The following is a 13,919-nucleotide window of genomic DNA, read 5'->3' as shown; positions in this document are numbered from 1 at the left end:
TATTTTCAGGTTGCCCCTGCTCATAAAAATACTCGTAGATAAGGACATTGTGAAACGATATCCCAAATTAGATGCTATCAGGGGGCAATATAATGTTAATATCGACTGGGTGGGGCCAATCAGCTTTACGGCTCGGCCACGACATTGAGCGACTTGCGACGGAGGCAGCGACAACCATAGGTGAGAACGAAAGGTCCCTGTGTCTCGGTCCAACCTATGGTCGCTGCCGCCGTCGCAAGTCGCTCAGTGTCGTGACCGAGCCGAGGGAAGAATAGAATAGATTTGCGATGCTAGGTTTTTTTTTTTCGATGCAATTTCCACTTCGGGAGAAAACGGTTTCCACTACCAACATCTTAACAAATCACTTTGATTTTGATGTCGATCGCTTTAGCATATACATGTAGGTATATTCTAGGTTAATACTAATAGTAACTAGGTTTCGCTACTAAACGTTTAAAAAAATATTTTTTATTGCAAATTAAAAAAAAAGGAAATCCTAATAAACCTAGTCTTTCATTGAGTCAATAACGTACTAAAAAATCCGGTCAAGTGCGAGTCGGACTCGCGCACGAAGGGTTCCGTACCATTACGCAACAAACAGCAAAAATCACGTTTTATTTACATATTTTCTTTTTAGTGTTTGTTGTTATAGCGGCAACAGAAATACATCATCTGTGAAAATTTTTACTGTCTAATAGCTATCACGGTTCTCGAGTTAGGTACAGCCTGGTGGCAGACAGACAGACAGACAGACCGACGGAGGGAGGGACGGAGGGACGGACGGACGGACGGCAGGACTTATTGGCTCACTCCGCGATTTCGTCGCTTTGCTACAGGTACTAAAAGTACATCCGTTCCACACCTATTTTGGTGGCTAGCCATAAGCCGCGCGTGGCGCTGTCGCCAGCTAGCGGCCATATCTGTCCTAATCGTAACAGACGCGTTTTGTTAGAGAGTCTTCTGTACCTAGTACTATTATTTATTCTGTGCGGCGGACGGACAGACGGAGTCTTAATAATAGGGTCCCGTTTTTACCCTTTGGGTACGGAACCCTAAAAAACACCGTGTAGTTTTGTTTTTTTTTTATAAATAAATAAATATTATGGGACATTTTTACACAAATTGACTAAGCCCCACGGTAAGCTCAAGAAGGCTTGTGTTGTGGGTACTGAGACAACGATATACCTAATATACAGGGTGATTCCGGAGACGTGAGCAGGATTAACACTGCGCATTTCGTAAATTATAAGCAACTGTTTCGTATCAGTATTAGTGAGTTTAACGTTAATTTTCTAGTAGTGTTGAAAAAAAAAGTTATTAATTTATTTACGACATGCATGGTCACCCTAAATTTAGAATACTAAACTACTGATATTCTGTGTCTAATTAAATGTCATAACGGTCTGGTTACTTTTGAAAACTCGTATCTCACTCAAGTTGACAGTTTATTTTCTTCATAATCAAAATGCTGTCATTACGGTTAAAGAGGTTTTATGTTTATTAATTAGGTCTTGTAGGGTGACCATATGATTGTAGAGAATTAAATTTGCCCTCACCAAAAAGTTAAAAAATAGGAAAAAGTGTGGTTGTTTCATCGTATTTAGATGTTGATCGATCGATTATCAGTTACTGAGTGTGCAGGATTAGTCCTGCTCACGTCTCATGAATCACCCTGTATAAATACTTAAATACATCGAAAACAACCATGACTCAGGAACAAATATCTGTATCATAATACAAATAAATGCCCTTACCAGGATTCGAACCCGGGACCATCGGCTTCATAGGCAGGGTCACTACCTCCTAGTGAGTATTATATTCTTTGGTCACTACCCACTAGGCCAGACCGGTCGCCAAAGAGGTCGTAGATGATAATAGATGTTGATGATGATGCTAATGAGATGATAATATCCTATCTATTATACTGTTCATCCTAAATCACGCACTACACTAATCTGACATACAACGCAACTATGTAAACATATATATTTTCGTCAACTCAACAAAGGATTTTGAACTTTAACACATTGAAATAAGTGTTAACACGTGTACATATTTATGGCGCTTGTCATATAACGGCACCGCTCTAATTATAGTGACCTCTGTTATCATTTTTATGTTATTTATAATAAAAACAGCCTAAGACACGATAATAATAATATTATATAAGCTTTACACAAAATGGGAGGCGGAATTCGAAGTCACCATGCCAGTGAGATACGAGAAATGTGTTCAAAGAAATGATGTTTCATTTGTTTTGAATATTTGTAGTGTAGATTTCCTTATTTTTTACAATACCTACCTATGTAAACATTTCTCTCCTAGGTAACCTACCTATTGGTAAACATTTCTCTCGTAGGTAACCTACCTATTTGACTTTATCATACGGTTGTATCTGTAGGTGTATTAGGTTACCTACTTTACTGTTTAACCGAGGAGGTTGGAAATTAGTTATTTACGATACAAGCGCGAAAAAGACTGTTTTAAATCGACACGAGTTGAGTTTTAAATTTTAAATTTACGACATAATAACGTATAATGTGCTAATTATCGCACTAGTGCGGTAAAGGAGCACCATGTACATTGTGATACACATACAATCGCACCAGTTATTAAAATACGACGCCCTCTTATTAATACGATTGTAAGCAGAATAGTAAGTCCCTAAAGGGGCCCACTGGATATCGGTATCGGCCTGTCAGTTGTTCGGAACTGTCAAAATTTTGTTCTAACTGACAGGCCGATACCGTCCGGCGGACTCTTAATCAGTGGGCCCCTTAGATATTAACACAATATAACATTAAATAAATAAATAATAATAATAAATATTATAGGACGTTTTTACACAAATTGACTAGGCCCCACGGTAAGCTCAAGAAGGCTTGTGTTGTGGGTACTCAGACAACGAAATATATAATATATAAATACTTAAATACATAGAAAACAACCATGACTCAGGAACAAATATCTGTATCATAATACAAATAAATGCCCTTACCAGGATTCGAACCCGGGACCATCCGCTTCATAGGCAGGGTCACTACCCACTGGGCCAGACCGGTCGTCAAAACAATATATTAATGAATGTCATATGTTTGTTGCAGACAGAAAGTGGAACGCGTGAACATAAAGTTTGAGAAGGACTGGCTCTCGTACCAGGAGCGGAACACGTTCCGGTACAGACCAGACAAGACGGAAGGGGCACAGTTTGACAAGGTCTTCGTACCCAACCTGCCACTCTTGGTACGTATACAGTTTGAGAAGGACTGGCTCTCGTACCAGGTGCAGAACACGTTCCGGTACAGACCAGACAAGACGGAAGGGGCACAGTTTGACAAGGTCTTCGTACCCAACCTGCCACTCTTGGTACGTATACAGTTTGAGAAGGACTGGCTCTCGTACCAGGTGCAGAACACGTTCCGGTACAGAGCAGACAAGACGGAAGGGGCACAGTTTGACAAGGTCTTCGTACCCAACCTGCCACTCTTGGTACGTTACTACGTATACAGTTTGAGAAGGACTGGCTCTCGTACCAGGAGCGGAACACATTCCGGTATAGACCAGACAAGACGGAAGGGGCACAGTTTGACAAGGTCTTCGTACCCAACCTGCCACTCTTGGTACGTATATAGTTTGAGAAGGACTGGCTCTCGTACCAGGAGCGGAACACGTTCCGGTACAGACCAGACAAGACGGAAGGGGCACAGTTTGACAAGGTCTTCGTACCCAACCTGCCACTCTTGGTACGTTACTACGTATACAGTTTGAGAAGGACTGGCTCTCGTACCAGGAGCGGAACACATTCCGGTATAGACCAGACAAGACGGAAGGGGCACAGTTTGACAAGGTCTTCGTACCCAACCTGCCACTCTTGGTACGTATATAGTTTGAGAAGGACTGGCTCTCGTACCAGGAGCGGAACACGTTCCGGTACAGACCAGACAAGACGGAAGGGGCACAGTTTGACAAGGTCTTCGTACCCAACCTGCCACTCTTGGTACGTATACAGTTTGAGAAGGACTGGCTCTCGTACCAGGTGCGGAACACGTTCCGGTACAGAGCAGACAAGACGGAAGGGGCACAGTTTGACAAGGTCTTCGTACCCAACCTGCCACTCTTGGTACGTTACTACGTATACAGTTTGAGAAGGACTGGCTTGAGTCCTGGCCCCTGTTTCACCAACGTGACAGGTGCGACGAACTGTAAAATCACTGTTGCTGACGTCACAGGCATCCATAGGCTACGGTTACCGCTTACCATCGGGCGGGCCGTATTCCTGTTTGCCACCATCATTGTATTATTAAAAAAAACTTTATGATATCGGAAAAAAACAGATTATTCTCTTGCTAAGTTTATGACAATTGTCACTACAATTGTCACGAAATTCCGACATATAACTCATTACCTGTCAAGAATTACCTACAATTCTTCGAAATCTTTGACAATTGTCAGAAACTTCGCAGGAGAAATATCTGTTTTATTCCGATATAATAAAGTTTTTTTAAATAATACAATGATGGTGGCAAACAGGAATACGGCCCGCCCGATGGTAAGTGGTAATCGTAGCCCATGGATGCCTGTGACGTCAGAAACAGTGATTTTACAATTCGTCGCACCTGTCACCGATGTGAAATTGGGGCCTGACTATCCTGAGGAGGCAGAGATTCTACTACACATAATGAGTCATAAGTAGTAATTTTGCTTGTCATAGCCGGAGTCAGTCTTATGGCTCCTCTACACGATGGGCCAGCGCCGGCCACTTCAAGGGACGCAGCCATGCGGTAGAATGAGATCGCAATATCACTTGCTCCCTCTAACTCATAAATGCGTCCCTTGGAGTGACCGGCGCTGGCCCATCGTGTAGAGGAGCCTTTAGAGCGATGTCATTTTATATTGTCTGAAGCGCCCTCCAGACTATGCGCGTGAATCGCGGGCGAAGCCGCGAACGCGAGTGTGGAGTCTAGTTCGCTGATATGCGAAATCGACTCCAGACTCGCGTTCGCGGCTTCGCGCCTAGCAATGTACAAATTGCAGAACATTCCCAAAAAGCGGAAACGTTCTCGAGAATGTTCTCAGAACATTCCTGCAACATGGAAATTATTGTTTAAACAAGAGAATATACTTGAAATAAAGTTTAAATAGGCATAACTTAAAACTAAATGTTATTATGCATATATTATTGTCTATTACAGTTAGCTATTTTGTTGATGTGATAAATTTACGAATAAGTTGCTTAAATTCTCACTGTATATCAGAGAACATTGCGACTTTCGACAATATTTTCCAAAAATTTTTTTTTGGTTCATTAGAATCTAGAGGCCTCTATCTCCCGCCATGCCAAATCTCAGCGCGCTCCGACCAACTTAAAAAATAAATAAAAAAAAGTCGGCCATTTTGTTTTTTTTAATGCAGATTGTTTTGTCTCGGGGCCCTCTATGACATTTGGTCGAGCACCCCCTACCTATCACGCACCGTCTAAAAGTTGCCATACAAAATAAAAGTGGCCAGTTTTCCCGCAATTGTAGCGTTTTTCCAAAATAAAATGTTTCATAAGTATCTAGGGGACCCCGAGATTCCGTGACCAAAATTTCAGCCCGCTAGGACAAAATTAAAAAAGTTTTAAAAAAAGTCGGCCATATTGAAAAAAAATGGCGGCGTCAATAACTGCCAGGGTCCCTCTATGACATTTGGTCGAGCACCCCCCACCTAAGTCTGACCGTTTGGCTGGGCCGTCATACATTTTTCTGACCGGAAGCGGACGACCAAAAGTCGGAATTTTATGGGGGTAAGGACTACACCTAAACTATCGTGAATATTCATGGTATAAACTACGATAAATAAATAAATTCTCGTTCTCGAGAACATTCTCAGAAGTTACCGAGAATTTCTCATGTGGAAAGTTTCGCAACTTTGGAAAGTTCTCGTGCGTGCATTGCTATTCGCGCCGCGATTCGCGCACGAGTGTGGAGCGGGCTTGACATTCGCAACAAAATCGTTTCTTCCCTGTTTATTATACTAAGTTTATATCTTGTTTTTACGCTACTCGTTGTCTTAAACTTAACATTTCAGACAAGTTACTTTTAATAAATTTCCAAAAAAAGTAATAATATTTCATTGCGAAAACATTCCGTAACCGGTACGGTTTTTAGGGTTCCGTACCCAAAGGGTAAAACGGGACCCTATTACTAAGACTTCGCTGTCCGTCCGTCCGTCCGTCCGTCCGTCCGTCCGTCCGTCCGTCCGTCTGTCTGTCACCAGGCTGTATCTCACGAACCGTGATAGACAGTTGAAATTTTTACAGATGATGTATTTCTGTTGCCGCTATAACAACAAATACTAAAAACAGAATAAAATAAAGATTTAAATGGGGCTCCCATACAACAAACGTGATTTTTGACCAAAGTTAAGCAACGTCGGGAGTGGTCAGTACTTGGATGGGTGACCGTTTTTTTTTTGCTTCTTTTTGTTTTTTTTTTTTGCATTATGGTACGGAACCCTTCGTGCGCAAGTCCGACTCGCACTTGCCCGGTTTTTTTAATTTAAGATATATGGTCAAGGAAATCTTGTGAGTAGAAAAAGGCGCGAAATTCAAATGTTCTATGAGACTATATACCTTCGCGCCTACATTTTTCAAATTTGCCCCCTTTTGAAATGAAATTATGAAATTATTTATTTGTATAAAAATGGGTATACATAAATGATCTTATTCTATAGACAGTGTCTCCATTTTCGGCCTATTACAGACATACAAACTGAATAACCTTACAACTATATTACAACTATATTTACAGGACTTATATCTATATTTACATTATTGCGTCGTTCCGAGTGCAAAGTGTTCCGAGTTGGCGTAATACATTTTTTCTATACACCATCTAAATAGTTTTGATTTAAATTCCGGTAAGTCCAATTCCTTCAGCTCTTTAGGGAGATAGTTATAAATTTTTGTGCACATAAATACTATATTTTTATTAACAAGGGCAGAGGTTGTTCCCGGATAATGTAGGTCTAAACCATGTCTAGTATTATATCTTGAGGTTGAAGCAAAGCTACAGAATGAGCTTATGTTATTTTTAACAAATAGACTCGCTTCATAAATGTAGAGCGAATGTAGTGTTATTATGTTCAATTTTTTAAAAATTGGTCGACACGAGTCAGTTTGTTGAGCCCCGTAAATTGCGCGCAGGCATTTTTTTTGAAGTAGAAATACTTTTGAAACGTTTGTACTGTTACCCCATAGTATTATGCCATATCTAAGATTAGACATTACGTAACCATGAAAAGCCAGAAGGGCGGTTTTTTGGGATGTGATGTATCTGAGTCGCTTAAGTGCAAAAACAAATCGGCTCAACTTATCAATAAGATTTTCAGTGTGCTGTTTCCAATCATTATGACAATCCACAGTAATTCCTAAGAAACGAATAGAGGAGACTTGTTCTATCTGTTGATTACAGTTTTCATTGCACAGTAGCTGGACGCATTTAGGTTTACCTTGGGGCGCATAAAACTCTATAAATTTTGTTTTTGTAACATTAATTTTAAGGTTGTTGTTTTCCAACCATGTAATTATATTGTTGAATGCTAGATTTGCTTCAGACTCATAGGACATAGGGTCATCGCCTCTTACAACCAGAGAACAGTCATCAGCAAACAGTACAATTTTATGCTTTGTAACATCAGGCAAATCATTAATATAAACTAGGAAAAGAATGTTTTTCTACTGACATGATCTGCTTGAACTATATTTAGGTAAATAGTTATATCACATTTTTCAAATTTGCCCCCTTTTTCTACTGACATGATCTGCTTGAACTATATTTAGGTAAATAGTTATATCGCAAACTTATATTTTGTCTCTTTCAGGGTGTGGTGTCAAAAGTGAGAGAGATGAACATAAACTCCATCGGACAGGTGGCTTTGAACGGCGCACTGTTTTACGCCAATCACAAGGACGCCTTCATAGAACTGCCGGTTCACAGGTACAAATACATTAAGTAAATACATTAGAGTGGAACATATATAAATACATCTGAGACTGAGCTGAAAGGATAGTTTTATCTAAGTGATCTACAGTCAAGTTATTATAATCGTAAAGCTGGATTAAAAAGTATAACAAAATCATTAAAATCGCCACCTACTCGAGAGTATGGCGCCATCGCTCGAAAAGATACATACCTTTGGCGTACTCTCGAGTAGATGGCGCTGAAGTAGACAATTTACTTTGACTTCCTCTACTCTGAATTCTCTTTGCTATCATTTTTTCATTTTGGCAGGTTCCTGTGGGGTTATGATGATTCAATCATTAACACGGCGAAGACTTATCTAAGTCTGCAAGGACAATTGAAATTTACCAATTTCGGATTGCTTGCCACGGTGAGTAATATTCTGCTTAGCTGAAGGACTGCCACCACAAAATAAATACACTACACACACTACCTACACTCCACACACACTAGGTACAGAAGACTCACTCTAACAAAACGCGTCTGTTACGATCAGGACAGATGTAGCCGCTAGGTGGCGACTGGCGCCACGCGCGGCTTATGGCTTATCGCGGAGTGAGCCACGCCTGCTGCCACAGACATATGAATTGTTTTTAGGGTTCCGTACCCAAAGGGTAAAACGGGACCCTATTACTAAGACTTCGCTGTCCGTCCGTCCGTCCGTCCGTCCGTCCGTCCGTCTGTCCGTCTGTCTGTCACCAGGCTGTATCTCACGAACCGTGATAGCTAGACAGTTGAAATTTTCACAGATGATGTATTTCTGTTGCCGCTATAACAACAAATACTAAAAAAAATAAGTTCAAAAACTAAAACCCGACTACTGCAAATCGCGCTCTAAAAAGTATGAAACAAGATAGAATTCTTATCTAAAATTATCAAGCAGGAAATATTATAAATGTTACCATTTTTTTAATATAAAATACAACGTAATATAATTTACTGATTTTTTTTTATATATTTACAGAGATTCAAAGGATTGCCGTGGTCGTATGCCACGATTATAAACTTAAATGTAATGTGGCATACGACCACGGCTATCCTCTGAATCTCTGTAAATATATATAAAAAATCAGTAAATTATATTACGTTGTATTTTTAGAGCGCGATTTGCAGTAGTCGGGTTTTAGTTTTTGAACTTATTTTTTATTTAATTAATTTTGGGGTCATGATTTCGTTACTAACTTTTTGAAGTCACTTTATATTACTTTTGCGAGGGCGTCCTCAGTACAGAAATGCACGCAGAGCGCCGCCTATATCGGGCTACGCCCGACTCCTTTAGTGCCTATGGGGGCGCCGCGGCTTTGGAACGCGTACGTCGGGTTACGCTCGACACTTTTAGTATGAGGGCGCCGGACTCGCCGGAGGCGCCCGGCTTTGGAGCGCGTGCGTCGGGCTACGCCCGACTCTTTTAGTATTAGGGCGCCGAAGGCGCCCGGCTTTGGAACGCGTACGTCGGGCTCCGCCCGACTCTTTTAGTATGAGGGCGCCGAAGGCGCCCGGCTTTGGAACGCGTACGTCGGGCTACGCCCGACACTTTTAGTACTTTGCAACGCGTACGTCGGGCTCCGCCTGACTCTTTTAGTATGAGGGCGCCGAAGGCGCCCGGCTTTGGAACGCGTATGTCGGGCTACGCCCGACTCTTTTAGTATGAGGGCGCCGAAGGCGCCTGGCTTTGCAACGCGTACGTCGGGCTCCGCCCGACTCTTTTAGTATGAGGGCGCCGAAGGCGCCCGGCTTTGGAACGCGTATGTCGGGCTACGCCCGACTCTTTTAGTATTGGAACGCGTACGTCGGGCTACGCCCGACACGTTTAGTATGAGGGCGCCGAAAGCGCCCGGCTTTGGAACGCGTACGTCGGGCTCCGCCCGACTGTTTTAGTACCCGGGCGCCTTCTTCGGAACGCGTACGTATCTTGTAAAAAAATTGACTGTTTCATACATTTTGGCTGATCAGGACTTCTATACCTATTCACGTTATAAAATGTTGCAGGACATTAAAAAAACACCATGTATAGCGGCCAAACAAATTTCTTTTGCAAAAACCTTCTTGTATCGCCGTAGTCGCGTAACACGCGGATAGAATCCAGAGCGCTTGTAGATTCATAGTTCGAATCACCTAACCGAAAATTTTATGTTTTATCTGGCGCATGCAAGCAAAGCCGGGTGCAAACGCTAACAATATTTATATATTTGAAATGTGCTAATTGAGCTCTTTCCAATGATGTATAACACATCATCATTACTTAATTTTAGTTTTTTGGTTCGTGACTTTATGACCTCTAGAGGGCGCAGTGTTCATTTTTTTGTGATGCCATATAGCCTATAACCAGCGGACGATTAAGACGATTCGAATGACACATGGTTTATTAAATTATAATAAGTACTTTAGAAGTTATGAGGGAACAGATGAACATACATACATACATACCCACATACATACCGGTCAAAATCATAACCCTCCTTTTGCGTTGCCGTAGTCGGGTAAATAACCCTCCTTTTGCGTTGCCGTAGTCGGGTAAAAACAGAATAAAATAAAGATTTAAGTGGGGCTCCCATACAGCAAACGTGATTATTGACCAAAGTTAAGCAACGTCGGGCGTGGTCAGTACTTGGATGGGTGACCGTTTTCTTTTTGAATTTTTTTCCGTTTTTTTTTTTGCTTTATGGTACTGAACCCTTCGTGCGCGAGTCCGACTCGCACTTGCCCGGTTTTTAGGCTCTGATTAATTAAGTAAATCCAGCTTTAGTGGAGTTCAATAGAAAGGGCAAATAATGTAAACAAATATCCCATAAAAAACATACAATTGTCAAATGAGAGCCAAGTTCAATATTAAGAATGCGTCGTAGTTGACTTCGCCCAGTCATATTAGACAAAGGGAAAGCACCTATGTACTTATAATTTTCTTTGGCCCAGTGGCGGATTTGCCCTAAGGCCGAGTAGGCCTGGGCATAGAGCGGCAAGATATTAAAGGCGGCAAATTGTGACGAAAATTCACTGAAGATAACAAGAAATAACTCAAAATGGGTGCTGAGGAAGGGGTGGCTACAGGGCCTGGGGCCTAGGGCGGCAAAGAGTCAAAGACTGAAAATTCGCCACTGACTTCGCCGGAAAAATAATTGAGGATATGGGTGCCAAGTTCTAGTTCGCTTGGGATGTAATTAAAGTTTAGGATTTGACTTGCCAGAGTATAAATCTATATCATCATCATCAGCCCGTTGCAGTCCACTGCTGGACATAGGCCTCTACCAAGGTACGCCACGTGGGTATCGTCTTGGGTCGTCCCATTCGTTTTTCGTCATGTTCTTAAATTAGTCCTATTCTGATTTCGTCTCTCATTCTACATTGAAAGCCACCGACGATTGTGACGAATGTAGAATGAGTGACGAAAGCAGAATAGGACTAATTTAAGAACTTGACGAAAAACGAATGGGACGACCCAAGACTTTACGCTTTACGCGTCCAGTCGCTGCCGGCCCTCCTGTGAAGTCATCCCGCCATCTGGCGAGAGGGCGTCCCACGCTACGTTTGCCCAGACGCGGTCTCCACTCCAGAACACGGTTACTCCAGCGATTATCGGTTCTGCGACATATGTGGATTATGTGGCCAGCCCATTGCCACTTCAACGTAACTTTCAAAGCTATGTCGGTCACCTTGGTTCTCTATAAAATAAATGTATGTATGTATGTATGTATGTCACTTTATTGCACATAAACAGGTTTACATAAAATGGACAAAAACAAAACAAAAATAAAAATGTTATGTACAAAGGCGAACTTATCCCTAAAAGGGATCTCTTCCAGCTAACCTTTGAGAAAATGCGAAAGGATCAGATACTAACAGGTAAATCTATGTGTTTTTACAGAAAAACGGCACCGTGGACGAGCATTTCACCATTAACACTGGGGACCGCGACATGGACCGGATGAACGTCATCGAGAAGCTAAACGGAGAAGACCACCTCACTTATTGGGGCAACCCGGAGTGCAACAGGTAAGGCATAATATAAAACTATACTCTGTATCTTTAGGCACTTCAAGAAAAGCAAAGAGATGTAACTTCGTATAAGATAAATAAAGTCTAAGGTAAAAACGTGCCCTGGAAATCAAGAAAAAGTCATTCTCGGATAGATGCCGCACACACCTAAATTATGCTCTGCTAGTTGGCGTAACGACACCGTTTCATATTTAACAATTTTACCACACATTATGAGTGAATGAACATGGATCAAAATGATATAAAAATAATAAAATCATTTATCCATATATATATATATATATATATATATATATATATATATATATATATATATATACAATAGGTAATTTTTTTTGATAATTTTATACGTTGTCATTTTGAGTTTGAGTCGTGTGTCGATAGATGGCAGTAAATGTACCGTGACTACAAAATTCACAATGACAGGACCCCTCTATACTATCTATTCTTTTTGAAGAAAAGTAAACAAATAATTTGTACATTTTCGGGTAGTTCTAACATTTATTGATTAACCAACTAAGAGCGCGTCAAGGTAATTTTGAACACCTCGCCCGCTTAGCAACTTCTGCTGCTGACTGTACGTGTACATTTAAATGCAGACAAGACTCCAAAAGAGCGAACACTCACATTAGTGACGTATTTTTGGTCCCAGAGGCTAAAAATTGAAATTTCGTTATCTACCTTTCGCTATAGCCAGATATATATAACTCCGTATAAGATAAATATTATTATTTTATTATAATAATATTTATCTAAATGAAGGAAAACACCTATATAACACATGACATCACAAAACAACAGTTGGAAAACAGAAAAGAGCAGGCAAAACAAAGAGGGGAGCGGGAGAAAAGGAAGAGATCAGACACCAAAACACCGAGCCCAAACAGCAGCTTCCCTAACAGAAATAACCTCAAGATTCAAAGGACAGAAGAACTGCATCAAACACACGACGAGTATGAAACAGAAAATCACTCTAGACCACAAAGCCCAGGAAAAGACAACGCTTCAAGTCAACCTAGGGGACCGATCCTCAATGCATTTCAAATCATGCGAGAAAAATCATATTCACTGTCCGAAAAGAACACTTGGCAAAACTGAAACTACTACAACTAACCACAAAGAAGAAACAAAAACTAACCAGAACGGAATGAATAAACAACAACAAAAACAACAAGAACACAAGCAACATAAGATAAATAATGTAAGTATAAATACAAAAGCACCTGGATCTGTCACTGAACGACCTGACTTTAACCTACATTATTTGATCATGTAATTTTTTCATCTAATACCCTCAACTGGCTTAGAAGCCATTTGAGGGTAGATTTTGGTTATTCTTTTTTAAATAACTAAAGAAAGATACAGCTTTGCACTGGTTACACAAAACCTTAACAAATTATACACCTAAACCTTCCTGCACCTCTAGCACATCTTGCATCCGCGACTTAGACCGCGACTCAAGTCGCCATTCCCGCGGCTGTCAAATTTGTCGATTTCCGTAGCACAACTTGTACCCGCGACTGCAACAGCCGCGTAGAGAACTCAAAGTCGCGGCGCGACTCGTCAGTGTTACCCGGCGAAATCAAAGTCTAAACAAATCGATATTTGCAAGTGGCAACACTGAATCGGAAACCAGGGATGCGCTAAATCATTCGTTCTTTGGTGGTAAAAAATCTAGTTTTTTGTCGATGGTTAAGTTTTTCCTGTCAAAGTCAAGGAACTTTCAAATTTTGTCAACATTTAATTACGGGAAAAAATATGAAAAAAATGTAAGTAATAGAGCCTTATATACTTAATATTGATAATATTCCTTAAAATATATATTGTTTAAAAATTAATTAATGGAATTGCTATTTTATTGGTTTTGTTCTCATATTCCTGTTGTAAATAGTGTTCTTTTTTTTTCAGAATAAGTTCAGCATT

At 40.8% G+C, this 13,919-nt stretch overlaps 1 protein-coding gene across 1 annotated transcript in view; it reads left to right on the top strand.

The window, feature by feature from the left end:
* LOC134677923 (scavenger receptor class B member 1-like) overlaps window positions 1–13,919 on the top strand; it is a 49,873-nt gene that overhangs the window by 23,196 nt on the left and 12,758 nt on the right. The window contains exons 4-7 of the mRNA XM_063536368.1: window positions 3,105–3,243; window positions 7,864–7,979; window positions 8,274–8,373; window positions 11,866–11,993. Of these exons, the coding sequence (XP_063392438.1) occupies window positions 3,105–3,243; window positions 7,864–7,979; window positions 8,274–8,373; window positions 11,866–11,993 (483 nt within the window). The remainder of the gene's footprint in view (window positions 1–3,104; window positions 3,244–7,863; window positions 7,980–8,273; window positions 8,374–11,865; window positions 11,994–13,919) is intronic.

Source organism: Cydia fagiglandana, chromosome 27, assembly GCF_963556715.1.
Source record: "Cydia fagiglandana chromosome 27, ilCydFagi1.1, whole genome shotgun sequence".
NCBI classification, from domain to species: domain Eukaryota; kingdom Metazoa; phylum Arthropoda; class Insecta; order Lepidoptera; family Tortricidae; genus Cydia; species Cydia fagiglandana.
This window is presented reverse-complemented; position numbering and strand designations above follow the sequence as displayed.